General features: G+C 37.4%; 1 protein-coding gene across 5 annotated transcripts; it reads right to left on the bottom strand.

The window, feature by feature from the left end:
* Positions 1-990: 990 nt before the first annotated feature.
* LOC129240604 (endothelial differentiation-related factor 1 homolog) lies at positions 991-26,917 on the bottom strand. 5 transcript variants are annotated; one of them, XM_054876508.1, is made up of 7 exons: positions 13,497-13,768; positions 13,231-13,432; positions 2,923-3,138; positions 2,620-2,845; positions 1,944-2,104; positions 1,744-1,885; positions 991-1,402 (listed from the first exon to the last, which is right to left on the bottom strand). In XM_054876508.1, the coding sequence occupies exons 4-7, from the start codon at positions 2,741-2,743 to the stop codon at positions 1,389-1,391; spliced, it is 441 nt and encodes a 146-aa protein (XP_054732483.1). In that variant the 5' UTR covers positions 2,744-2,845; positions 2,923-3,138; positions 13,231-13,432; positions 13,497-13,768; the 3' UTR covers positions 991-1,388. The 5 variants fall into 5 exon arrangements, 3 of the variants coding, with proteins under 3 accessions (XP_054732483.1, XP_054732486.1, XP_054732485.1); XM_054876511.1 differs by having other exon boundaries at positions 991-1,399; XM_054876510.1 differs by having other exon boundaries at positions 991-1,885.
* Between the last annotated feature and the right edge of the window lie 957 nt (positions 26,918-27,874).

Raw genomic sequence — 27,874 nt, 5'->3', positions numbered from 1 at the left:
CCCCATCAACATTTTAAAATTCCACGAATTAGTCAAAAACAAACAAAAACACTATTATTTAATTAAATTTGAATTTATTATTTTTTTTTAATTTAAACCATTAAACATCTATTATTTTTATTGTTGGTCTTTACGTAAGTATATATTTAAATTCTTGCACAAATGTATTTCAATAATTATTTTATGTATACTGACCATTAAAAGGTACTAGGAAGATTTCAAGTTTATTTCTTGTTTGGTATCTTTTAGGGTTATTTTTGTGTATTTGAATGCATGATTCTACATCTGTGTAAGATTGTATGATATTTTATACGAAAAAACTACTTCAGTGCAGTGGAAGATATATTAAAAATAAAAAAGTTAAAATCCAATATAAATTCAAATTTTCCAGAACTGATAAACTTTGCGATTGTGGCATTATAAATTAAATCCGTTAAACTCACAGTCTCTGCCATTTAAACGCAATCTGATGGAAAGCTCGGAATCGAATGCAATAAAATACTACCTCGTTTATTCTCCACTATTTATGTGAATACACTCGTTACCTAGTGCCGCATTCGCAAAATGATATTTCGAACCGAGTTTCACGAGATCACGAATAGTGGCTCAGCCCCGATTAGTTGAATATTTTTTAGTTTTCTACCGATTGCTTTCCTTCTATAACTACATTCCGTTCAGATTTTTTTTATTTCACATTTATGGGTTATGTGTATGCTTTGTTTACAAAAATCCGACTATTTGACTTCAATTAGTATTGCATTAGTTCATTATTAATGTGAAATATTCATGTTATTCATGTATAGACATACTAAAAGCAGCAGTGAATCCTATTAGTGTATTAAGTGAACCTATCTCTGTCCATACAAGAGAGACGATCTAAATAAAAAATGTTGTAATTGAGGCGTTTGAACTTTTTATATATAATATTATGGAAAGACTTCAAAAAATTTCCAACTTGTGAATACCTCTTCCAAATTTCTTAGAAATCACTGAAGATCTTGAGTATCCTTTATTATTCGAATTCTATTATACAACGTTCAAGATCAGTATCAAATTACACTATTTCGTAACACATACCTATGAAATATTATATCTAACGACGGATGTGTAGAATTTCTACATTCAATCATAATATCCACCATGGTTGTTTATACTACATTTAATGTTTGAGCATGACTGAAGTTTTATGTAAAAATCCATATATATATTTAGATGTAATTTCATTATCACTCTATTATGTGTTACTATTTTGTTGAAAATTTAGGTTTATATTTTCTAATATGAATTATTAGATGTAATTTTTTTTTTCTATTATTAACTTCAAGTTTTTAATGTCCTTCTGTTATTTTTCTGTCTTGCCGTTGTTTTTGTGTTGGTGCTATAGTTGTTTATGATGTTGCTGCTGAAAGCACAATATATTAAATTCAATTTTAAAATAAAGATAAACAATGATTAAAATGATGATTTGAAAATGATTATATGCAATTGGAAAAAGAACAATCCTAAGATTTAGTGTGGTTTCATTGAAAAAGCTTCTCGGCCTCCCGATAACTTGCGTTTGCCGCTGGTGGCGTAAGCATTACAGTTGTTTCTGGCAAAATACACGGTAGTGGCATTTGTATTTGCATTTTCAGTAGCGTTGATATATATTGGTGCTACGTTATGCGCTTTATGGATGTTGGTTTTTTATATTGTTACTACTAGCGATGCCACTTGCAGCCGCAGTGTCAATTCATTTCTTACCGGGAGGCTGTAGCGGTTGGCCGCGATCTTTTCCACGTAATTTGATGCCAATCACACGCTCAATTTTGCCCAAAATCAGGTTGTTTGGAATGCCACGACCCGCTTCGTAGTCCGTCACTACCTGTTGTTTCTCGCAGATTTTCTGAAAATTCATATAATTAATAAAATAAAGAATAATTATAAAAAGTGTCAGGGCTTACTGTCGCCAGATCCTTTTGACTGAGACCTTTCGACTGCCGACCTTGCATGATGAGTTTACCAACGTCAAGCGGAATTTTGTCGTGCTTTAGCTCTTCAGTCTCACGATCCAATTTGGCAGTATTCTTTGTGGTTACATGTTGCTTGTTGGTGCCCGCTCCATCTAAAAATTATTATTAGAAATAATATAAACAATATTTATTAAGCACTTGAACTTTTACAAAATATCTTTCAAAATTTAGTTTAATTTTAATATCCACGTATTCTTATTTCACAATATTGTTCTTGTGTTCCAGCAAAAATGACAGCAATGAGATAAAAAAAAAAGTCCCATGCGACCTCCTACTGAGTTGTCTGAGCCATTTTGATTAGCGATTTCATAAGCTGATGAAACGCCGAACTTAAGTAAATGAAGTACCAATTGGCAAGATAGACGAAAACAATAACATTCAATGCCGGGTGTCTACACTTTTACAAAAATGTATATGTATATATATTCATGTATCTACGTATATATTATATATAAATGCTTGGCAGGTTGTAGAACTATAGCACCACGTAGACTACAACGCACAGACCGCATAAATCGATATACATATAAGAATGTATATTTTTAATATAGTAACTTTTACCCCGGCACCCCTCTGCCAAAAAAGACATCGTGATAAACTTACTCACATTTTTGTGTTGTTTCTACGGGTACTCCTTGACGTCTCGCAGTATTAACCACTGATTCCGACTTGGCCGAGCTGCCTTTGGGCGCCTTCTTGCGCAAAACAGTCACTGTGTCCCAATCAGACATTTTACTTTTGATAATTTTTAACTCCAACCACCTATTGCTAATTTAGTGACAAATCTGAAGCACTGATGTCTAAAGTACTCGAATTTATACTGGTGAAACGTGCTGTATGCGAAAGTTTAAAAAAGTCCAGTTATAGCAAGTTAGCATATTAAGCAAGTGCTTTGCTTTGATTTACTTACCTTTAAACGAATAACAAATGTTTCATACAGATTTATTCAAAACTTTCTACTGGCAAAATATTTTTCGATTCCAGAAAAGTCGAATATATGACGATATTTTACTGATTCCATTTGACAGTTCATCATTTCGCGTGATTTTTCACATACATCGTTGCCAACTTCACGTGGAATTATGCATACCAGTGCTAGTGATGTATAAAATTTCGAAACCGGATACTGTGAAAAAATGCAAATGCATGTATTTCTATTTTAATCCTATCAACACATGGTTAATATAGTATGTATGTCGGTGTTATAAGTCAAGAAGAAAGGCATTAACCTAATTTATTAAACCGTATTGTGGCATATTTTGTGACAAATTGCTTTTTACATATCCAAAAAGAAGTGGCATAATTTTAAATTTTCAAGGCACAAGTTAGATTTTTTCTTCGGCATAATTGCATTTTTAATTTTTTTTAATGCATAGTTCTTAGTTTGATTTTTGACAGTAAATTTTGATCAATACGGTAAAATGGCATTCCGCAGGTTAACTTCTTCATCTTAACCATCTTAAACCAAATTTATATTTCTTAACCCTTTCGCTACATCTTTTTATTGCGCCATCCAAAAAATCCAAATTTTTGTCTGAGTATTTATTTTAGGACCAATAACAATAAAAATAAATTTTTTTTTTCTGTTAAGTGCTTTTTTTTAATGTTGCCATATGGCAACAAATGGGTATGTTCAACAATGCATTATAATGCGAACATACCATTTCAGAGTGAGCAGTGCGTTCAAAAATGGAAATATGGCAGTACTGCAAATGCAACGCGTTCTTAAACGTCATTTTTGTATCAAAAGTCGTACATTATTTGCAGCAAAAATTTTCTCACTGCCAATAAATACGCTAGTACAATGTCTGATGAAAAGTGGGTATTTAATTATTTATTTTAGCTTTTAATACAAAAATTGATGAAAAATACGATATTTAAACTTTATTTTATTATACTTTTCTTGGTTTTAGTGATTACTTTAGTACATCGGAGACAAAATTACTGCTCAGAGTCCGACTGAGCATGGAGACCGAGTTCACGTCGGGAAGGAGGAAAAAGAGCGTGCTCTGGGCTAAGGTCGTAGATGAAGTAAAAAAAGTTAATAAAGATTTAAAAATAGATAGAAACATCGTCCAGCGAAAATTTTCTAATTTACTCATCACATATAAGCGAATAAAAAAAAGAAACAATACATCCGGTAGAGAATCAACATCATGGCTTCAAAAAAATACTTATTTTTGGGTATTTTCCATTTTGATATTAACTTTTGACAAGATATGTCCTTCTTTTAAGCTTTACACGGTTTTTTTCTTTCGAAAAATTTGTTGCCATATGGCAACAATATCGCGAAAGGGTTAATTTAAATTACGGTTATAAGCCAAAATACATTAAAAGCTAGAAGCGTCAAGTCTATAATGAGAACCTAATTTAGAAATTGTAAGTGAAACTAAAACATAAGTCCAAACAGCAAATCGTGCAGATTAATTAAAAAAAAATGTACTCTATTTTGTCTTAAAAACAATGCTTTCAAAAGGGAGCGTGTCATTATTCTATATTACAAAATTCTGGGTGACAAAATCCTGTAAATTGCAAAAAAATTCTGCTTTTTAAAATTCTGCTTTTTTAAAATTCTGCTTTCCAAAATTCTGCATGTTTAATGCGAAAAATTCTGCTTTATTCAAGTTTTGTGATTTTCGTCATACAAGAAGTAACAAAATAAATATTAATTCCATAAATATACATATGTATATGTTTAAGCGATAACAATATTTTAGTTTAGCCAATTACAATATTTTTTGGAATTCTTTTTAAATATTTATTTATTTATTTTTTCGTTTTTTTAGAAGAGTTCTACGCAAAAATACTGTGGTTGCGTAGCCGGAGTTGGAGTGATGAGGTTTATTTTTTTGAAGCGCGGCCGAAGGCCGCTCACGCGAAAAAGAGTTCCACGCAAAAATACTGTGGATTCTATCGAAACTGAAGAAAAAATTATTATGATTATTATTTTTTATTTAATATCTCGAATAATAATAAAAAATAATAATAATAATAAATTAAATAATTACATTACCTCTTTAACATTGTTAACATTATATTTTAATACAGAATTATGTAATACAGAATTTTGAAAGCAGAATTTTAGAAAGCAGAATTTTAAAAAAGCAGAATTTTAAAAAAGCAGAATTTTGTTTTTAGAATTTTGTACATACAGAATTTCGACATACAGAATTTCGACACCAACCCTTTCAAAATATCGAAAAATATTAAATTTTTTTAAGAAAATCTAATTCAAAAACGCACGGCAATGACTACATTGTGTCAGAGTTATCATCATTGAAGTATCCACCCATTACATCTGTGGATACTGAAAGCATAAATTATTTTTTTCACTAAGGTGCTGTCCCTGCGGTCGTTGCCTTCATCGATGAGACTATACTGCACTGCGTGGTGGACTATGAACGCTAGGCCAGTACCGTTGTGTCGCTCGCGATCATGTCTATGCACGTTGTAGCCATCCCTGGTTATCAGAGAAGAGCTAGCGTGCAGCTTGGTTTCTTGGACCGCAGCTATTGGGATTCTGTGTCGGCTCATAAAGTCGACTACCTCGAGCAAGGTAGACGGCTCGTTAGTCCGTTACAGTTTAATTGTAGAAGCTTGAAGCTTCTCGGCAAGGCTGCTGTAATTCGGAGTGTGAGAGACGCGTGTGGTTGCCTATGTTAGGCCTGCTGTGCGTTCCGCTGTTGTTGCGGTGTGATGGTGGTGGGCGGTCACGCTACGGATGGCGGTTGCGGGTGCAGAGCTCTGCAGCAGGGGGCAACATAGTCAGTTGTTCACTCACGGCTGGTGCGCAGGCCAGAGCATCTCCGAAAATGGCAGCAGCCATTGCAAGAATTGCATTTGACTGATGCCAGCTTCCGAGGTATTCTGGTCTGACACACGGAACAGGCTGTGCGAGGGATTAAGAGCTGCTGGTTTGTCCCCCCTCCGGGGTTGGAGCGGAAGTTGTGTTGCGCCGATATGCTCCTTACCATGGAGGTATGGGTTGTGGCGGCGGATGGTAGTGCCGGCCTATCAGGAGGTGTAGTATTCATTGAGGCATCGGATGCTTGGTGGCGGGAGCAACACGTGGCCACATATCGTGTGGAAAACTCCCTATGTGACTTAAGGCCTGAACAGGTCTTATGGTGGCTTCACCCGTTGCACTTAACCGAGGTGGAGTCCGGGTGGAGCCGTTTAACGCAGTAATAGAATACCTCTGGCCCAGGGTTGGACTCAATGCCAGCCCTGAGGAGAAGTATTTGGAGCAAGATTGCTCCTGTGACGTAAGAGGCGGGGGTGATAAATGGTTCACTAGACAGGACTAGCTTATGGGGGCGGCAGCCCTTAGTCGGGGAAAACCCGAGTCATTCCGGTAACGTAGAACCGCCTGCCATTGGAATGTTATTTATATTTTTTCTCGGTTAAAAAATATCATAAACTCCTTCCACTTTTTATTTATTGCTCAAAACGTATACAGTCATTTCATTGTAGTCTAAACTTTAAATTTCAATAAAAATTGTTTTTTTTTCTCAAGTAAAAGAGTAAGTAAATAATGTATTAACTTCAAAAGTAAGTCACTCACACCTTATTTGATGCAGATACGATTTTTTTTTTGTAAAATATTCTATATTTCATAATATTTTGCGAAAATGGAAAAATAGAGTATGCAGACATCTTATTTATTTTGTTGTATTTCATTTCTCAATATAAATTACAAAAAAGTATCCACTCATTTCATTGTAATGCAAAAAAACAAACAAAAACATACAGAGAATTAACGCCGCAGCTTAAATAATACAGTTAAAAATATTCGCTCTTTTATTTCTAATTTTTAAAATTTTAAGGCATTTAGTACCTTTTTGGGGTATCCTTTATCAGTTATAGCTTGAAGTCTACGTGACATGAAGTCAACCAATTTTTTGTGCATTCTGAACTAATTTGATTCCACTCTGCAAGTATCGCCTTTTTCAGAGCAGATTTATTATGGATGTCATATTTTCTTATATTTGTCTTCAAAACTAGCCACACAATTTTGGTGATTGTGCAGGAGTTTCTACAATTTGGCGACATTAACTAAGTTTGTATTATTTGTGACTTGTGCTTAGGGTCATTATCTTGATAAAAGCGAAAGTCATCTTCAATTTCTAATTGTCTAGCGCTTTGAACCAAATTCTCTTGCAGAAGTTTTAAATAAACATACATATTTGTTTATTGTTTCTTCGATAATAGTTAAATTTCCAGCTCCTTTGATGGCATCCAAGTCCAAACCATGCCACAGCCATGTTTTATTTTTACTTCGTTTGCAAAAAGTCCGGTCAGGCGCAAACTGTAATCTCTTACTTTTATTCTTTACATTTACGAAAGGTTTATTACGGGCTATTCTACCATTTAAATTTGCAAAAAGTATGGCCCTCCAAAGTGCTGGAATTCTATTTAGATGGTTACGCGCAAACTGCAATCTCTTACTTTTTTTTTTTAAAAAGCTTACTTGATAATAAAATTAAAAGTAAACTAAGCAAACGCAGTGCTAGCAGCAGAGGCTTTCGGCTGTCTGGTGATGTACTATATGTTGCATCAAATACGACGGAGTAGGTCGGTGTCCTTCAGAAATTTGTAAATATTTTTGATGTTTTCTTCAGTGGCTTCTTTTAGAAGTAGAAGAGGATCGGTGTTGCTGAAGTGGTGATGCCTTTGAGAAGCAAGTTCTGGGCAGGATACCAGTAGGTGGTGTACACTGACTGTTGCTTGGCAGAAGGGGCAGTTGTTGGATGTATTACCCTGTAATAGGTGTACGCTGGTAATTATGGTGTGCCCAATACGGAGTCGTGTGTATGGGGTAATGTGGTTGCTGGGTACCGATGTTAGATAGGCAGGTTTTGAACGTTTAGGGTTGATGTTGGAATAATGATGTTTGTAATACGACCATTCACGAAGTATTGCCTCTGTTCATGAATGAGTCGGTGTATGTCGCTAGGTAGAATGACTTCTGATGTGACTGTTGGTGTAATGGACATGTCTTTGGCAATAGTATCTGCCAGTGTGTTACCCTGGATGCCGGAGTACCCAGGTATCCACATAATTTTGATGCTACCCCGATGGGTTATTAGTATGTTTTTGATACTGTCGATTATTTTGCTTGATTTTTTGTTGTTTTTAATGGCTTGGAAGCAGGACAAACTGTCGGAGCAAATTATTCTTTGCACTTACGAAAGGTTTATTATTTATATATATTTTTCAAACAGAGCGCTTTTTGCTGGATTTTTCTTAGCTTGGTGCTCTAACCACTGACACTCTTTCTCTGTGAAAGTTTTATTTGATGCCTTTCGTCCCTTATTTATCACACGATTTTCATGCATGAAACGTTCAATAATGTGCTGAATTGTTGACAAACTTAAAAGTAAACTCCAGCTATTTTACAATGCTTTTTTGAAATGCTCCAAAACTAAGTCATGCTTTTCTATCGAGGTACGCGGTCCCATGGTTAAAAAAAAACAAGCGTTCATAAAATGTAATATTGCTTTATGTCAAACTCACTCTACAAACAAAACATTCGGGGTGCATTGAAATATCCACAGCTTCGTATTATAAGCTCTATGCCTTGGGCCGCTATCTTGCTGGAAGGTATAATGACCCGAAAGCCCAAGTTTATTGGCGATAGCTCTTAAGTTCTCCTTTAATATTTGAATACAAAGCCGATGGTCCAATTTATCACTAATTGCATGCTACCGACACCGTTTGCACTCATGCATTACCCAGCATTACCTTGCCATCACAGTAACAGTAACTGAACGCATTGTGTTATTAGGGTGCATTTCGAAATTCACTTTTCGACTCATTTTATTAGCACAATCTGGCCCAGAAATGCTTAATTTAGTCTCATCACTAAATTAAGGGTTTTCCAATAACAGTTGTTATTTTCAGTGTGATTGCGCTCTCGAGAAATGATTAACGATTTTTTATGGGTGGAATTGGATGGTATTGATCTGGACAACGTTTATTTTCAACAAGACGGCGCTACTTGCCACACAAGCAACGAAACCATTGATCTTTTACGGGAAAAGTTTCCGGGCCGTGTTATCTCTCGAAGAGGTGAACACAATTGGCCACCAAGATCTTGTGATTTTACACCTTGTGACTTTGGTCTTTGGGACCACGTGAATGAGACGATCTACGCCAACAGCCCAGCGTCGATTCAAGACCTCAAAGATGGAATTTTTAGGCTATCGAGGACATAGGGCAGCCACTTTGCAATTCCGTTGCGGAAAATTTCATGAAAAGGATATGGTCCTGTAAGCGTGGTCGTGGTGGTCATTTGACTGATGTTATTTTTTACTATATTATTAACGGCATACCTTCCTCTTTATAATGAAATACACATCCGATCATTTATATTAAAAAATAGCATTTTCCTTGAATATCAAAATAACACCTCTGTTTGAAAAACCCTTTATCACTTTTGACCAAAACTCGTTGTCACGGTCAATGTACGTTTTTGCGAATTCCAAACGTTTTTTCGGTTTTTTTTTTTTCACTTATAAGCGGCTTAAGTCGTGGAGTTCGCTCATTATACCCAACAGCTCTAGGCATTCTCCCTACGGTTTCATAATTAATGTTTATTCTGCTAATCTCAGCGATATTCCTATTAATTTCTGAGGCAGAAGTGCTTCATTTATTCTAATAATAAGGGCCTTATCTTTGCAGACCTTCCTGATCGGTGTTCTAAGTTTAACGAATTCATCTGCAAAATGCTGTGGATGGTTGAAATGCTTCTTTTTGTCGAATTCGATATCTCTTTTAATGTTTTTCCTTCATTTCGTAAATTAAATATTATTTTTCTTTCTTCCAAAGTAATTTCTTTTGACTTTCTACTCATTTTTAAGCTACTTCTCGTATTTTATTATATGTTAAGTGAAAACTAACGAAACCATCGAAAAAATGTTAAAAGTCTATTGTGATTTAAAATTCCGAATACCTATGTGATGTGAAGCAACGCGAATCTACATATTAAAGGTGGTGTTAGTATATCAGCTGATTCGTTTTTTTTCTTTCGCTGTGTCCATATGACTGTCAGCACAGAATAACCCAAGGCGAATTAATTTTTGCTTTCTACTTTTCCAATACTTTGCCGTGACAATCAAACGTACAAAAACATTGTTGCTGCTCTAGTGTCACCACCTTTAATAAATGCGCCTTCCATGTGAAGTCAAGTCGATTCATGCAATTTACTCATAAATCTTTTCTTTTTTTTTTAGATGTTGAATTATTTCTTTCAAGAGACAGCTAAGTGTTTATATGTATTAAAAAATGATATTTTGAATGTGAACCCGAGATGAAATAATATTTTTTTGGACTTTCTCCTACGACAATTAGATTTCCGAATACTCCTGCGAGGTACTGTATGAATAATTGGCGCGTACACTATTTCTGGGTATTTGGCCGGGCTCCTCCTCCTATTTGTGGTGTGCGTCTTGATATTGTTCCACAAATAGAGGGGCCTACCATTTAAGCCGACTCCGAACAGATGGTTTATTATGAGGAACTTTTTCATGGCTGAAATACCCTCGGAGGTTTGTTATTGCGTGTGTGCCGATTGTCCCAATGGCCGGTAAAAGCACAGCTACGAGTTTGGAAGTTGAATGGTGAAGGGCCAAAGGGTTTTCGAAATAACACAGGAAGAAATGAAACTCCATCTGTCCCGCGCTTTTCTGAAAAATAAGTTGTGCAATTCCCATTTAACAGTCAAAGGGGCGCCGATGTCTGGGTAGGAGACCTCCGAGACAAATTCAGTCGACTCGTTTCTGAAAAGCTCATCAAAAATTTCGTTTCCCTCTATGTTCCTATGGCCTGGAATACAGATCAGGGAGATGCTACCAAGAGATTTGATCTCCTCCTTACAGGAGTTCATCAGTTTGGATCTGCACCATGACGTCATCAATGCCTTGATCGCAGCTTAACTATCGCAAGGAAAGTTAATATCTCCATCGCTCCTGTGTTCCCTAAGCAGTTTGCAAGCCTGCAGTATCGCAAAGATTTCAGCCTGAAAAACACCAGCAGCATTTTGGCAGTTTAAAGGAAAAAGATGAAGTGGCTGACTTAGAAAAAACCCCTGCCCAGACTCCCGATTACATCTTGAAACCGTCAGTGAAGACAGATGCACCAGCATCGGTACTCCTCGTTCCAGTTCTGCCTACTTGCTAAGATTGCCCTGGTACGACCCTTAAACTCCAGTTTGCGAATTAAATTTCTATTTGGTTTTTTAAATTTACAATACTGTTATACATTTAACATCTAAAAATTTTAGTTTTTGTTTACATCAATCGTAATATTATATATTTCAGTATGAGATACATAAAGTTTAGGTTAAAGTACGTAATTTTCAATTTAACTAAATAACTTAATTTGAGCGCAAAGGCCCCGCGCTCAGTACATTTCCTTCCGCGAAATGTACTTGCACACAAAATGCGTGAAAATGCTATAGTGTCCCTTGAGAAATTACCTCCAGAGGCGAACCTCCTTTAAACTGATTGCACTTTGAGCAGCGAGGAAAATAACGTGTAAGTCGATGGGAAGTGCAAAACGACATTAAGAGCAGCACTGGGGCCAGTTCTTCATGCTACTGTGATGACAATAACTGAAGTCCCTTGCACTCTACCCAGTTTAGTGATATTATAGCCCTTCTGAAGCCAGCCATCCACAAGTTAAATTTGGCAGAACCCCTACCTTGTGCATCCATTGAGTCCTTAATTTTGCCGAACATAGATTTGCAAGAGTAGAAAGCTGTGCTGGGAAGTCTAAAGTGTGGAGGTTAATATTTTCTGGTAAATAGCACCAGCTCCGCTTTATCAGAGTTGACTTTGAGACCACAACTGGCAGTCCATCTCAGCCATGACTGAAGGAAACGGACCCTATACCATTAGGACCGTATGCTACTACCTCAACCCCACCCTTATTTAACTAAGTCAGAATTTCGTCAATAACACTTAGCCAAACACTTAGCGAAAGGACACCACTTTCCGACGTCACCGCATTAACTTCCCTACAGCCTACCAGGGACAAGATTCACAGACTTATATGTATTTCCATCTCTAGTATATCTAACGCAGTGGCAATTGACTCCGCTCTCATATTATTAAAAGCACCCTCTTTATCTATAAAGGCCACCAAAGTGAATTGTTTACCTTCCAGAGATTTCCCCTTTAAGTAAGCATGCTGAGTTGGAGATAATTTGGATTCAGAGTACTCAATTCAATCTTTGACCAAGTCGTGACCCCTCTTCCCTACTTTGGGTATGAAAACAATCCTCGTGTTACTCCAGTAATGCGCCATGTAGATTTCTTGCAGGACAGGAACCATCAGGGTTCTTATTTTCTGAATCATCACAGGCATGATGTCGTCAAAACGAGGTGATTTAAAGGGGGGAAAACTATTGATTGCTTAGGTGATTTTACCAACAGACAGGATAGAATTCAGGAATACATCGTGTAACCATACCTATCTACTCTTGTCATGTCAAGGGGAGCAATATAATTTTCCGGCAAATGAGTATTTACAAGGATATTCAAGAATTATTCTGCAGATTTAGCCCACTTTCATCTTCCCTTTTTACAAGAGTTCAGCAGGAATGGCCCCTCGAAAGGATCTTGCTTAGTCTGGCAGAACCCCTTACGGATTCAATGGATCCGCTGTACTCTTTCCAAGTATAACGTTTGAAACGGTCAGCGTCTTGCTCCACCACGGAGGAAAGTCTTTCTTGCTATAACATACTGGACAAGCCACTTTAAAGGCAGTCTGATAGGATCGCTCTTAGTGTTCCATTGCTTGTCTAGTTGATATTGTGAAAGAACTTAAACCAGTCGATTATTTTAAGGTTCCTGTGGCGAGGAATGGTTTCCCGTGCGAAATTAATTTCATAAAGGATCAACTTGTAATCTTAAAAAGAATTTCTCTGAGATACCTTTCAATTGTTCACCTAATATCAGGAAGTTGTTTTGTTGTTGTAGCAGTATAAACATTCCCCATACATATATGGGGAATGCTGCGGAAGTGACAGTCCTTGGCCGGATATAAATCCAGGTCGTTCCGGTTACGTAGGACCGACTGTTCTGGAACGAAATATATCAAGAACCTCTTCCCAACTGTTTGATGTTTCCGATGCTGGAAGTACAAACGTGGGGGTGTTTGCCCTTCTTCCAAATAAGAAGATTGCAGGTAATAATAAAGTCAAAAAGGGACTTACCTCGATCGTTAATCTCGCTGCTTGCCCAAATGGCATGTCTGCCATTGGCGTCGCAGCCGATGAGGATGGCCTCTCTTCCGGATGACAGTGAGTCCACCAAACGCTGCATTTCCTCAGGAGATGCTGCACCATGTATGCAGAAATTAAATAGTAGCAACGGCCAATAGATGGTTCTACCCGTACCACCACTACGTTTGGTGAGCTGAAATTAGAAATCAAGAAGGCATTAGTAGTCTTCCTAACGAGGATACAAGCAGTATGCTTACCTTGGGCTCTAGAGACCCATGATCTTAGAACCGTCTGGGTTATTGGATGAAGCAGATATCAATGTCTTCCTCCCTGAGGATGACACAGAGGTTATCGGTGGCTAGACTAGCATGGTGAAGGTTTCTCTAAGCTACTCTTAACATTTCTTTGTTAAGGGAAGCTCTAGAGACCCATGATCTTAGAACCACCTGGGTTCTTGGATGAAGCAGAAATCAATGTCATCCTCCCTGAGGATGACACTGAGGTTATCGGTGGTTAGAAAGAGTTATTCTTAACATGACTTTGTTAAGATAAGCTCACTTAAGCCTGTTCCATGGCCTCCGGAAATGTCATGGAGTCCATGAACTCTGGAACCGTGTCCGTCGCAGACAGCCACAGTTCGTCGGACTGTTTGGAATCTTCCCCTATTTCGTGAAAGTCGCCATCCGGGGTAACAGACGCGGGCAAGACCTTAACTTTGGCCATTCTGAGACCAAAGCGAAGTTTATACTGTTTTTTCTCGAGTACGTCCAGAGAATCGTTGGAAATAAGCAGCAAGACTGTGGAGCTGTTTTTCTGAGGTTCCTCTAACTTGATAACAGACCAGCTGTGCATAGGAACCTCAGGGTTTTGAAGTTTGAGGCATTGGAGTACCTTCTGACCATCCAGCTCCAATTTCGGCAGCCAAATGCGCGCTCTGGGTCTCTTAGGGATATCCGATGCAGGAATTAGTTTAAGCGAAATCCCCTCCCAGGCATTGCTTACCTCAGCAACGCACTTCTCCAGAAATCTCTTGGAAAACTCATCGGCACATCTGATTACTCTACAACCGCGACAAACTTCTGCCGAGTCGAAGAGAGGAACCTGTCCTTTGTTTGTCATGAGGTATTCGACGACCATGCCTGACAGCCGTGTCTCAATTTCACCCCAATGGTCCAGCACCCGCCTGCCATTATGGGATTTTGCATCTACGAGGGCTACTTGGAGATGATCCCTGGTCCCCTCGCTAGCCGTAGCCGCCGCACTTGTTGTAGGGCTCTCAACACCCTGGCAATTGGCATCACGCCCACTCACATGTTGTGATCGGTTTGTAGGGCCCTCAACACCCTGGAAATTGGCAGCACGCCCGCTCACATCTTGTGATCGGTTTGTAGGGCCCTCAAAACCCTGGAAATTGGCAGCACGCCCGCTCACATTTTTTGATCGGTTTGTAGGGCCCTCAAAACCCTGGAAATTGGCAGCACGCCCGCTCACATCTTGTGATCGGTTTGTAGGGCCCTCAAAACCCTGGAAATTGGCAGCACGCCCGCTCACATCTTGTGATCGGTTGCCCATAGCCGGTGGTTGATTTTGAGGAATGATATTTTTTTGATGGTCGTTAGATTTGTTCGATAACATAGTTTCGTACTCGCGCACCACGGCCTCATAGGTGACCTTGTCCGCTGCATCGCGTTCATGTGTTATGCCGGCCATTTCATTCTTGTATACCTTAGCCAAAATGTGTTTGGCTTTCAGGTAGCGTGCTTTGCGCAACGCGCCAGACGATTTTTTGTTCTTCTTTTTGATTGTTTTGTTCTTTGTTTGTTCTTCAGCCTCACGATCAGATTTAGCAGTATTCTTTGTGGTTACATGTTGCTCGTCGGTACCCGGTCCATCTAAAAATTATTAGAAATAATATAAACAATATTTATTAAGCATTGGAATTTTTATAAATTTAAATTAATTTTAATATCCCCGCATTCTTCTTTGACAATCTTGTTCATGTGTTCCAGCAAAAACTAGTGCAATGTGATAAGGAAAAATGTCCCATGCGAGCTCCTACTGGTTAAAGGTTTGCTCACTTGTGATATTAAAGTTTTGACACTCTCTTAAAAAAAAATTGCATTTAATAAGGGTGAAGAAAGTGGAAAAAATTAAATCCCTTTTTTAGAAATGGCATCAGAAAAGTATGTTATTTATTAAAGTGGTAACAAGCTGCGAACGGCTTAAAAAATAAATTTAAAATTTATTTTATTTTATTGCCAATGAATTATATTACCTGAGCAAAATATGGTTACTTACCTTACTTTACTACACTTTGTCCAAGTATTTTTGGAGTTTTGAGCCCCAAGTTACGATTATGCTTGCATTACTAACTACTTGATAAACTACCCGTGCTTATTAAAATAAATATTATTATATCTAGAGGTGATTTTTTTTTTTTTATTTTTTTTTAATTGACTTTAAAATTTTTTATAATTTAATTTTATATAAAAGCTCCTTGATATCGGCGCTGACATTCACATACTTGTGAGCATTTCATCCACCCATGTGGAGGTGAGCTCATTGGAAACATGTTCCATTAATATAGTACAACTTTCTTATATTGAAGCCTGCACTCTATTCCATCGCGTCTTCGTGCAGACTAGTCATCGGAAAAGAGCTTTTTAAATTATTCATTGATTGTTGTTGTTGCAGCAGCATAAACATTCCCCGTATATGAAGTGACAGTCCTTGGCCGGATATAAATCCGGGTCGTTCCGTATACGTAGTACCAACTGTCCTGGGAACGTGTGTGATGTGTAGCTTAGGTGAAGTCATTCGGTTTTCTCAGTTTGAACATTACCACGAGCTGTAGTTAATTACATAATCCTAAATATACTCTTCTTGAGAACTTATGTAACAACCTTGCCTAGTAAGTACTTCCTCAAGCTATAGGTGCGCCATGTACAATTTGCTTTTTGAATCGGCTACGAGTATAAAAAAAAAAACTAATCAATATTTTTTCAAACTTTTTTTTTATTTTGAAGATTGAACATTGTCATTTATGAATGAAAAATAATATCGTTCAAATAACTGCCACGACTGGCTTTACGGTAGACCATTCGATCAACCCAATCTTTAAGGACATTTTCGATTGTTTGGGCTCCAATTTCATGAATGGCAACTTCGATTTCGTATTTTAAAGCATCAATCGTCTCTGGATGGTTCGCATAGCATTTGTCCTTAACGGCTCCCCACAAAAAATAGTCCAACGGGCTTAAATCACAACTCCGAGGCGGCCAATTGATATCGGAATTTCGGCTGATTATTCGGTTTTCAAAAACGGTAGCCAAAAGTTCGAGTGTAACTTTGGCAGTGTGACAAGTTGCACCGTTCTGTTGAAACCAAATGTCGTCCATATCATCCTCTTCAATTTTTGGAAACAACTCGTTGAGCATGTCACGGTAACGCTCGCCATTTACTGTAACCGCAGCTCCTCGCTCATTTTTGAAAAAAAAAAAAAAAATGGCCCGATGATGCCGCCTGACCAAAAACCGCACCAAACAGTGACTCGTTGTGGATGCATTTGCTTCTCTACAGTAACGTGTGGATTTTCTGAGCCCCAAATCCGACAATTTTGCTTATTGACGTAGCCACCGATGTAAAAATCAGAAAAGAAGAAGAAGACTCACCACTTTGGAAATAGGTTTTCAATATTTCCCAATTTTGTTCAAGCGTATAGCATCCCATTTCGTAAATGTCAAACCTTTAAGTAAATTATGAACACATTTGACATGTCATTTGTGTTACCATTCTCAAAAAAATAGCTGGTTCAAAAAGCAAACGCTATATGGCCCACCCTGTATATTTGAAATGCACCGGGCATAGATTGTCAAAAGTCTACTTTTCGCACGCATTGACCCAAAAAAATGGTGATCTGCTGATTTAAGTGGTATGTCGGGATACATTTCTGAACGAATTATTGCACGTCATTTTGAAACTCAAATGTTTTTTCTACAAATTTTACTTTTACTCAAAATTTCTAGAGCAGCAACCCAGTGTCTTGGCAAGGAAGCCGATTTGTCAAGAGGGCACGAGAAAGCTGCCTACTGAGCAAACCTTCAAGTACCTACGTTATATACAAAACTGTATATACAGTGAAACCTCTCCTAACGCACACTATTTTTAGAAGGGCATCTTCCTTGTGCAGACATTTTCTCCTATACCAAGTTTTAAGTACAAATTTCGGAAGAAATCACTCTCTCTCGCTCTTAAACGGGCACACTCTTGCCCGAACGCCGAGTTCTTTTTCATAAAATCGACACAAAAACTTCTATTGAACGGACGCGAACTACTTATAAAAAGACATGAAGGTATCTTTTTTAAAGTGTGATGTTGCTTCATGAACACATTTAGTTTGGTTTACGCAGTGATTTGCGTTCAGTTATAGCGGATATACGTGATATGATGGGGAAATCAAACCTTGGTTTGAAGGAGAAATTATTAACACTTACGAGGAGAACAATTTTGAGGTAATACTAAACAAATCTTACAAACACAATTTTTGCAGATAAAAAAGCATTAATTCACAGTAAATTTGGTATAATATCGACACTGTATAACGCTTAGTTTCAGAAAATGAGGTATGCGATTTGGGAAAATTGTCAAAGGAATTGCATAGTGTCCTAGTTTGTGCAAATATGGCTGGAGAAAAAGAAAAACCATGACTTGTTATTGGGAATGCTGGTTGTCCAAAAGCGTTTGAGCAAGTTCATAGATATTAAAAAACTTCCTATAAATTGGGAATCAAATATGAAGATAAGGGCAACACGTAAAGTGAAGATGATACAATGGCTGATAAATTTCGAAGGAAAAATAGAGTCGCAAAACACAAAAATACTATTATTTCTAGACAACGCAGCATCTCACTCTCGTGATATAACCTTTAAAGAATATTAAAATAATTTTTCTACGTAGTAATTCGACTTCAGTTTGCCAGCCTTTAGATCAAGGAGTGATTCCAAATTTTAAAATTTATTATCGAAATCTTGCAAGTTAAGTAGCGAACTAGCGACTAGCTAGAATAAACCAATTATAAACGTCTTAGAGGCAATAGAAAACTGTTTCCAAAAAGCAGGGTTCGACAAAAATAGAAATGTGTCAACTAAATTCGAGCCCGAAGATGATTAACCGCTAGCAACCGAAGCTTTGTTATTTGAATTATCAAAAACCCATACGGAATGTAATTCAAATTCTGATGAATTTGTGGCAATAGATAAGAATACATGGACCGAAAACCTAGATTTCAAATTGGAACTTCTTACTGATGCAAACGTGGGAACTATTGACGATAATAGTACTGACACTGGGAGTATAGTATTGCCGAAGAATCTAATGAAAATGTGTCAAATGAAAAGCCTTTGAATGCAGTTTTAAACGCGATTTTGAATTGAGGAGGACTTTACTGCTTCCGAATTGTTAAAAAAAATGGAAAGCCAAAACCAATCTAATATTTATTTATTTATTTATTTATTTATTCTATACTTTATAAATAAATTTATAAAGTATATGTTGGGGCTGGGCAACTAAGGCCATATTGCCCCAAGGAAGCTGATTTACACTTCATGCAGTAAGTTATGTACACTAAGAGCGTCTTTGAGGATTTTCATAGCACTTTCCTGGCTACAGTCTAGCGCTTTTGTTAAATTGATGTTTTGGTCTCCTGATGCTGGACACTGTTTGAGTATATGTTCAACGCTGAGGATGGTTGAGCACCATGCGCATTCTAATGGCCTTGACTGTTGAAAGTAATGTTGGGATGAGAACTTTGTTACGCCAACTCTCATGCGAGCCATGATTATGCAATCTGTTCTGGAAAAGTTTGGGTTGTATTTGGGTCGGTTGATGCCGGTGTTGTGTTTGTTCAAAAAGGATTCTGATAGAGACCATTTTTGATTTTCATTCTCTTGGACGTATTTTTTGTAATAATTTGTGATAATCGTTCTTAAACATGGAACTTCTGATATTAACGGCAACTTGCTGGCATTTTTGGCGGCATCATCGGCTAGCTCGTTTCCCTTTATCCCTGAGTGACCTGGTATCCATAACACTGTAATGTTTGCTTGGCCTGGCAGACCATTTGTAAGATATGTGAACTGCTCGCTGTTTTCATTAAGAAGAGATACAGCTACGCTGAGGCTGTCGGTGCATATTAGTGCACAATTATGTTTTGTTGCTGCATAGTGTGCTGCAAATCGTATGGCTGCCAGCTCCGCGTTGTGAATTCCAGTATTAGGTGGTAATAGTGATTCGTGAACGACGTTGTATTCATCCTTAGAGTTTTGTTCGACTACTGCGTATGTTGCTGTTTCGTCGAGCAGGGAACCGTCTGTATATATGGTTATATCTGGAGCGTGCCTATTTTTGTATTCTAGAAATGCTTGTTGGTAGATGATTGCGTTGGTGTTGTTTTTTTTTGTCTACTTAAGGAGATGTCAATCATTAATTTTGAATGTGCTGTGATCTCTTCTATGGGTTTGGCCGGTATTGGTATGTTTGAACTCCGCATTTTCGTTGCTATCAATCTAATGCTACACCAACTTCTGTTTATTTTTTCTTTGTTTTGATTTTTGTTTATTACGTTCCAGAATTCTGTATGCAGAGCATGTGCAGGAGATGTTAGGGCCTTTGCCGCCATATTTATAGACCTGGTGTTCAGTAGCCAGTCGAAATCTTTAAAACATGCCTCTACTCTGGTGGCATCTAGCGGTGTTGATATTAGTAGCCCAGACGCTGTTCTGAAACAATTGTTCATGGCTGTGTTTATTTTGCTTTTATTTGCCTCGGATGTCCATCCGTATAGGGTCACGCAGTGCTGTACTGCTCCTTCCGCTAAAGATCTACATATTGCGAGTGCCGTATCTATATGTGGGCCTTTTTTCTTTGTGCATATTATCTTCAGCACGTTGTGCACCTTGCTAAGTTTCTTAACTATATTTTTGACGTGGTCATTCCAAAGAGCATTTCTAGTGAAAGTGACACCTAAAATTCTCATCTTGCTTTGTAATGTTATCGTAGTGTTTCTGATTGTAATATTATTTGCGTGGCAGCTTCTTTTCCTGCATATGTGCAGGGCTTCTATCTTGTTGGCTGGAATCACTGCTCCTGTCATGTTTGCCCAGTTTTGTATCTTCCTGTCCAGATTATTCAAGTTTCGTTGTACTTCAGCTTCGGCTCCTGAGACTAATGCAAATATGTTGTCTGCGTATATCCCTATAAAGTTTACACCGGGTGTGTTATTAACCAACTTGGAAAGTGTGTTTGTGTATGCGCTGAAGAGGAATACTGACAGAGGTGAGCCTTGTGGGATGCCATTGTTGAGAGTAAAGGGGCGTGAGAAGTACCCGTCGACTTTGACGGTGATCCTTCTATGTGAAAGGAAGGATAGTATAAGCTTTAAAAGCATTTGGGGTACACCCCATGTATTTAATTCTTTTATTACGTGTGTTGATATGACCCTGTCAAATGCCTTCTCGATATCTTCAGAAACTATGACATTGTGGTTCTGATTTCTTAAGCAGGTTTTCGTATTTGCTTCAAGTAGGTGACAAAGGGTATGTACTCCGTGTCCAGCTTTGTATGCGTGTTGCGATGCATGAATGTTGTGTCCATAAGCTTTCCAGAGCCTTTGCGTTATTATTTTGTCCAAAATTTTTGCTAGGACTGTTATTAAGGAAATAGGACGATAACCTTCCGTGGAGTTCTGATTTTTTCCAGCTTTTGGTATTGGTGTGAGTGTTGCATGCTTCCAGTCGTGTGGATATGTTCCTGTTCTGAGGATTTCACTGTAAAGCTCGCATAAGCGGTTTTTGATTATGGTCGATGCGTTTTTGATCATGGAGTAAGTGATTTTATCCTTTCCGGGTGTCTTTCCTTTCACACGCTGGAGGGTGAGATTTAATTCGATCAATGTTACTTCGTTCATTATTCCATTAGTGTTATTGTTGTCGCAAAAATTGCTGAAGTTTATTTGTGTTTTTTCGTGGATTAGTTGAGGACTGAAATTATCGTTTGATGCTATTGAACTCCATAAATTAGCGAATTTCTCAGCTATTACCTCTGGGTGTGACAGTATGTCATTATTTTCAAAAATGGGAGGAAAGTCTAGTGTTTTAGATGATTTTATCTTTTTGACTTTGGTCCAAATTGTTTTTGTGTCAAGGGTAGGGTTAAGCGAGTTAACAAAACTAGTCCATGTTTCCTTTTTAGCCTGTTTGCATGCTCTTCTAACTTGAGCTGAGATCTTTTTGTAGTTTAGACTAGTTACTGGAGTTTTTTTCGCTTTAAATTTCTGCCATGCTTTGTTTTTTAGAATCACGAGCTTGCTTATTTCGGAGTTGAACCAACTTGGTGTTTCCTTTTGTTTGAGGGGTTGGTTAAGTGGCATAGATTCGTTGGAAGATTTCCGAATTATTTTTTTGATCTGTGCCGCTTCCTTATTCACGTTTCTAGTTTGTTCAAATTGATGGTGTAGGATGTCATTTTTCCGCTTGAACAGATCCCAGTTGGCTTTACGTTCCTGGAATCGCTTTTCAACTTTTTTGAGGTGTTTTGGTCCGGTATTAGTTATGAATATCGGAAAGTGGTCTCCCGCGATTGATTGAGCTGGGCAGCTCCAGTTTAGCGTTGATGCGAGTTCAGCGTTTGCCATAGATACGTCGACTGAGGTGAGAGTGTTCCTTGTGTTTAAAAGTGTTGGCGATCCGTCATTCATAATGGTAAGATTTCGTCGATCTGCGAATTGTTCCCACAGTGCACCACTTCTTGAACAGTATTTCGAACCCCATAAGGTGTTTTGGGCGTTTAAGTCACCTCCTATGAGGTGGTGACCTGTGTTTATTTCGGGTATGTCGTCGAGAAGTTGTGTAGTTAAGTTCACATCAGTTTCTTTGTATATATTTGTAATGTGCAAGTCTTTTACCCCGTGTACTGTAATTGTCTGATGTAGAAGATTACTAGTAGAAGTCCTGTGATTGGATGTGTTGACTGTATTTTTTACCAAAATCGCTATACCGGATTTGGCATATGGTGATGTTTTGTTGTGATGATAGACTTTGTAGTTTGGTAAGTGCAAAAAATTCAGATTTTTTTGTACAATGTGCGTTTCTTGTAAGAGTAGAACGTCTGGCTTATGTTTGTGTACGAGATATTCGAGTGCAAATTTGTTATTTGAGTATCCTTGTATGTTCCACTGTAATATTGATAAGTTGGTACCAATATCCATTTGAGTCAAGGTTATGATTATATTTGTTTTGTTTTTGGTTGAGTGTTTTGTATTTATTTAATTTATTGCTGTTGGTTTGAGTCTGGAAGTGTGCGTTTGTATGTTTTAGGTGTGATGATGGTTTTGAGATCTGGAAATCTCTTATAAAGTTGAGAGCATGGAGACATTTCAATGTCACTACTCTCTGAAGGCAAAAATTCAATTTCATTGTTTTCTGTTTGTGTTTTTTCAATTTCTTTTGTAGTAGTGGATGATGATGGCGTGATGTTTTGAGTTTGTGTATTTGGTTTCGTTGTAATTGGTGTTGTAGTAGAAGTAGATGCATTCTTTTGATTTTGTACAGTTTCGCTTGATAGTTCTTCGTTGCTTATTTTGGTTGTATTTGATGTTGTTGGCGTAATTTGGTTGTTGGTTTTGTTTAGACTTTTTATATTTTTTGTAGTTGTGATATTGTTTTTGACTATTTGTGCTATTGTTGGTTTTTGAAACGGTGCTATTTCGTAGGCTGATGGGTTTGTATTGAATAATTTCCATGCTTGTCTTACTGTGCATCTGTTTTCAATTTTTATTTTATTTATTGCTTTGTGTTTGAGAAAGCTTGGACATGCGGGATCGCTGGAGGCGTGCCTGTCATTGTTGCAGTTCACACAGAATTTTTTTTGGCACGTTTCATGTGGTGGTGGTTCTGCGCATTCTTTGCATAGTTCTACGCCTTTGCACCATTTTTTCGTGTGCCCTAGCTTTTGACACATTTGGCATCTCATGGGATTTGGAATGTGTTCCTGCACGCGAACTCTTTCCCAACCTAGCATAAGTGTGTCAGGTCTGCGTATTAGATCGAAAGTTATCACGGCGGCGCCGGTTGGAACTAGTTTGTCCTCGACTTTCTTCATAATCTTCTTCACCTCGACGACTTTTTGTTTAGCTAAACCTTCCACCAATTCAGCTTCCGTTAGGTTGATTATATTCCTCGAATATACTCTTCCTTGAATGGTGTTGAGTGTTTTGTGCGATGTGATTTTGACGGGGATTACTCCGATGTGGGTGGCTTTCATGAATTTTTCAGCCGCTTTTAGGTTATTTGTTTTGATGAGTAGATCTCCAGACTTAAGTTCTGATACATGAGTGTATTCGGTGCTTATGTGCTTTAATCCTCTTTCAGTTTGAAACACATTGTATTTGGAGAGTGAACGTATACCGTCTTCCACAATTGGGCCCGTTGCCGCTGCCACAAGATAACGGGGAATGTGGTCGTCGGATTGTTTATGTTCTGGTAGGTACATAAAGTTCGTCTCAGTTTTTTTTAGTCGTTTTCCTGGGGGGTTATCCGGATCGAGGTCTCGGAACCGGTTTCTGTTGGGGTGGTCAACCCCACTCATTTTGAATTTAGTTCAGTACAGAATACGTGTGTAATTTTATTTTTATTTCGTATGGAAAAAAAGAAACAACGGTTTTTCTCTACCACGAAAATATCACTATAACTTCTAGTTACTAGCACACTGATTATGATACTCGTTCTTAACGCGGCGACTGCCCGAATAAGACTGATATTACGGCCAATCTAATATATTTACTTATAGTTGAAATGTAATATTTACTTTTATTTTTGTTATTACGTTATATGCACTTATGCACTTTTGAAAAAACACACACTCATTTATGTTTCAATGGTATGTCAATATCTTTTTTTCAAATAAGAAATAGTATTTAATTAATTAAAAAACTAAAAAAAATTCTTTTGGGCGAACAAAAGTTGACGGACACTCGACGGTCCAAGGGAGGTTTCACTGTATATTTTTAAATGAAAAACATTTAACAGATTGTAAAATTATGTATATCACCACGTAGAATACACCGCACAGACCTTATTTAATACTGATAGGATTTTTTTGTAAAGTGTTCTATATTTCATAATACAGGGTGGCTGATGAAAGCCGCTACCAAAAAAAAATTGAATAACTTTTTTTTCTTTTTAAGTTATCTGTTCCATTTTTGTTTTAATTTGCAGATTGATCTTTAAAATTTATTAAAATGGATAACTGGGACACGCAAACAAGAATTTGGATAGTCCGCCGCTATCACGCACTGGAGTCCGTAGTTTTGGTACAGAGAGTACAGGCGGATGTTTGGCGGCGATCCCCCGAGCAGATGGACCATAACGAGACTGGTGAATAATTTTGCTGAGCAAGGAACAGTCGCAAGAAGGCCTTATCATCGAAACCCACCAGTTCGGACGGAGGAAACGATCGCTGCTGTAGCTGCAGCTATACAAAGCAATCCAAGGGTTTCAACAAGAAGCTTATCTGCTCAACTTGGTGTCAGCCGACAGTCTTTGCAAACAATAATGCACAAAGATTTAGACTTATTTCCCTACAAAATTCAAATGGTTAACAAACTGAATGCAGCAGACTTGCCGATTCGCTTGGAATTTTGCCAGAAGATCCTGCAAATGGTGGAAGAAGACCAAAACATGTTAAACTGCCTTTTCATGTCTGATGAGGCCCATTTCGATTTAAACGGCAATGTGAACAAACAAAATTGTCGAATATGGAGTACTTCTAACCCACAGATACGGAATTGCATCCTCTTCGCGTGACAGTGTGGTGTGCGGTTTCTTCACGCTGTATTGTCGGGCCTTATTTTTTTGAAGAAAATGGTCACACCGTTACGGTTACTGGAGACCGTTATTTGAAAATGCTGAAAGAATTTTTCTATCCAGAACTACGCCGAAAGAGAATACCTTTCAACTCTGTGTGGTTTCAACAAGATGGGGCAACGTCGCACATAGCCCAGACTGTTATGACAGAGTTGCGACGAAAATTTCCCAATAAACTGATTTCAAGAAACTCCGAATTTCGTTGGCCCCCCAGGTCGCCTGACCTTACTGCACCTGACTTTTTCTTGTGGGGTTTATGTAAACAAGAAGTTTATAAAACAAAGCCAACGAATTTGGATGAACTAAAACAATCCATTCGGGCAACAATTGCGGCTATTCCTGTCGCAACTCTCAAAGCAGCAATGAACAACTTTTTACTAAGATGCCGCACTTGTGTCAACGAGCATGGGGGGCATTTAAATTCAATTATTTTTAAAACTAGTTAAGCTACATTTAATAAAATTTAATGACCTTCAACTTGAAAAAAAAAATAAATGAATTCCATACACTAAAAAAAAGTTATTTGAGTTTCTTAAAGTAGCAAAATTCATCAGCCACCCTGTATTTTGCGAAAATGGAAAAACAGAGTATGCAGATATTGTATTTATTTGGTTTTATTTCATTCTTCAACATAAAATACAAAAAATTGTCCACTCATTTCATTGTAATGCAAAAATGCTGAACTGTTGACAAACTTAAGTGTAAACTTCAGCTATTTTACAATGCGGCATTCCCTTTTTGAAATGCTCCAAAACTAACTCACACTTTTCTATCGAGGTACGCGGTCCCATGGTTAAAAAAAACAAGCGTTCATAAAATTTAATATTTCTTTATATCAAACTCAATCTACAAACTCTCGCATGCTAAAAATACAATTTCATTTATTGAAACTTGCGCCGGGAATAGCAGCACTTCTAACTGTATCAGTAAAGCTGCGGTGTAAGTTCTCTGTATGTTTTGTTTTTTTTTTGGTCATTGCAATGAAATGAGTGCACTTTTTGCAAATGCAATAAAACAAAATAAATAAGATGTCTACATACTCAGTTTTTCCATTTTCGCTAAATATTGTGAAATATAGAACACTTTACAAAAAAATCGTATCTGTATTAAATAAAGTGTGAGTGACTGTACATCTAAGAATGCATATATTTAAAATAGTAACTTTTACCCCGGCACCTCTCTGCCAAAGACATCGTGATAAATTTACTATTGTTGTTGTTGTATCAGCATAAACATTCCCCGTGCATATACGAGGAATGCTGCTGACGGGACAGTCCTTGGCCGGATATGAATCCGGGTCGTTCCGGTTAGGTATAACCGACTGTCGTGGGAACGTGTTAAATGTCGTGATAAATTTACTCACATTTTTGTGTTGTTTCTACGGGTATTCCTTGACGTCTCGCATAAAGAACCACTGATTCCGACTTGGCCGGGCTGTCTTTGGGCGTCATCTTGCGCCAAACAGTACCTGCGCCGTAATCAGACATTTTGATAATTTTTTACTTCAACCTGTAACAACGTGCACTGAACGTCGTAAAGTACGCGAATTTATACTGCTGAAACGAGCCGTTTAAAAACGAAAGTTTAAAAAAGTCCATTTATAGCAAGTTAGAAGATTAAGCAGGTGCTTAGCTTTGATTTACTTACCTTTAAACGAATAACAAATGTTTCATACAGATTTATTCAAAACTTTTTACTGGTAAAATATTCTTCGAATATCAAGAAGTCGTATAGCTGACAATATTTTCCTAATTCTATTTGACAGTTCATCATTTCGCTTGATTTTTTACTTACATCGTTGCCAACGTCACATGGAATTGCGCATGCCTCTGCCAGTGATGTAAGATTTACATAGAAATTCTAAGACGGATACCGGTTTTAATTCTACCAACACAAGGTTGATATATAGCATGGACTTAATATATTAAACCTTATTAAACCAAACAAAAATATTAAGAGCTGGAAGCGCCAAATCTATGATTAAAATATAATTTAGAAATTGTAGGTGATATTTAAATATAGGTCCAAGCCGCAAATTGTGTTAATTTATTAAAAAGAATTACTCTATTTTGCTTAGCAATTATTGTTTCAAAATATAAAAAAATAAAATAAATAAACAAAATTCCTTTAGAAAATCCAATTCAAAAACACAATTTTTCACTATAATAACAGTTCAAAATAATAGAAAGTATTTTGTTATACAGGATCCAGTTTTATATTCGACCAAAGGCTGCTATTCCAGAACAAATTTTGGGAAGTATTTTATGTTATTGCATGATTTTAAGAAAGAATAGTTGAGTCCAATTGCAGTTTTATAATACGTCCACATATAAGGAGATGATCTACTTTTTCGTGCTTAAGTCCGAATCTGTGTGTTAAAAAGCGAGATTACCCGTACAAAATTTCTCGCCCGAAATCTGAGATTATAACTATACTTTTGTAAAAACAACCCAGCGTTCTCAATAATTATTTTAACGGATGTTAAGAGAAACATCAAAGTAAAAACTAAATAATATGAACGACGGCAAAGAAAACAGATTTGGCGACATAATTCTAATAGCAATTTTGTTAGATATTATTAATTAAGCATTCATATTACAAAAAAAAACGCTTTCGCCTGTTATTGCTTATTAAAAATTTTATAATCGAATTTCGCATGCGTATTGCTGCCATCATTTATTGCAACCTCAGTAAACGTCGTTTACGGATTTCCTCCA

This window comes from Anastrepha obliqua, chromosome 3 (assembly GCF_027943255.1).
Source record: "Anastrepha obliqua isolate idAnaObli1 chromosome 3, idAnaObli1_1.0, whole genome shotgun sequence".
Taxonomy (NCBI): Eukaryota; Metazoa; Arthropoda; class Insecta; order Diptera; family Tephritidae; genus Anastrepha; species Anastrepha obliqua.
The sequence above is the reverse complement of the archived record's forward strand: the minus strand, read 5'-3'. Positions and strand labels throughout refer to the sequence as shown.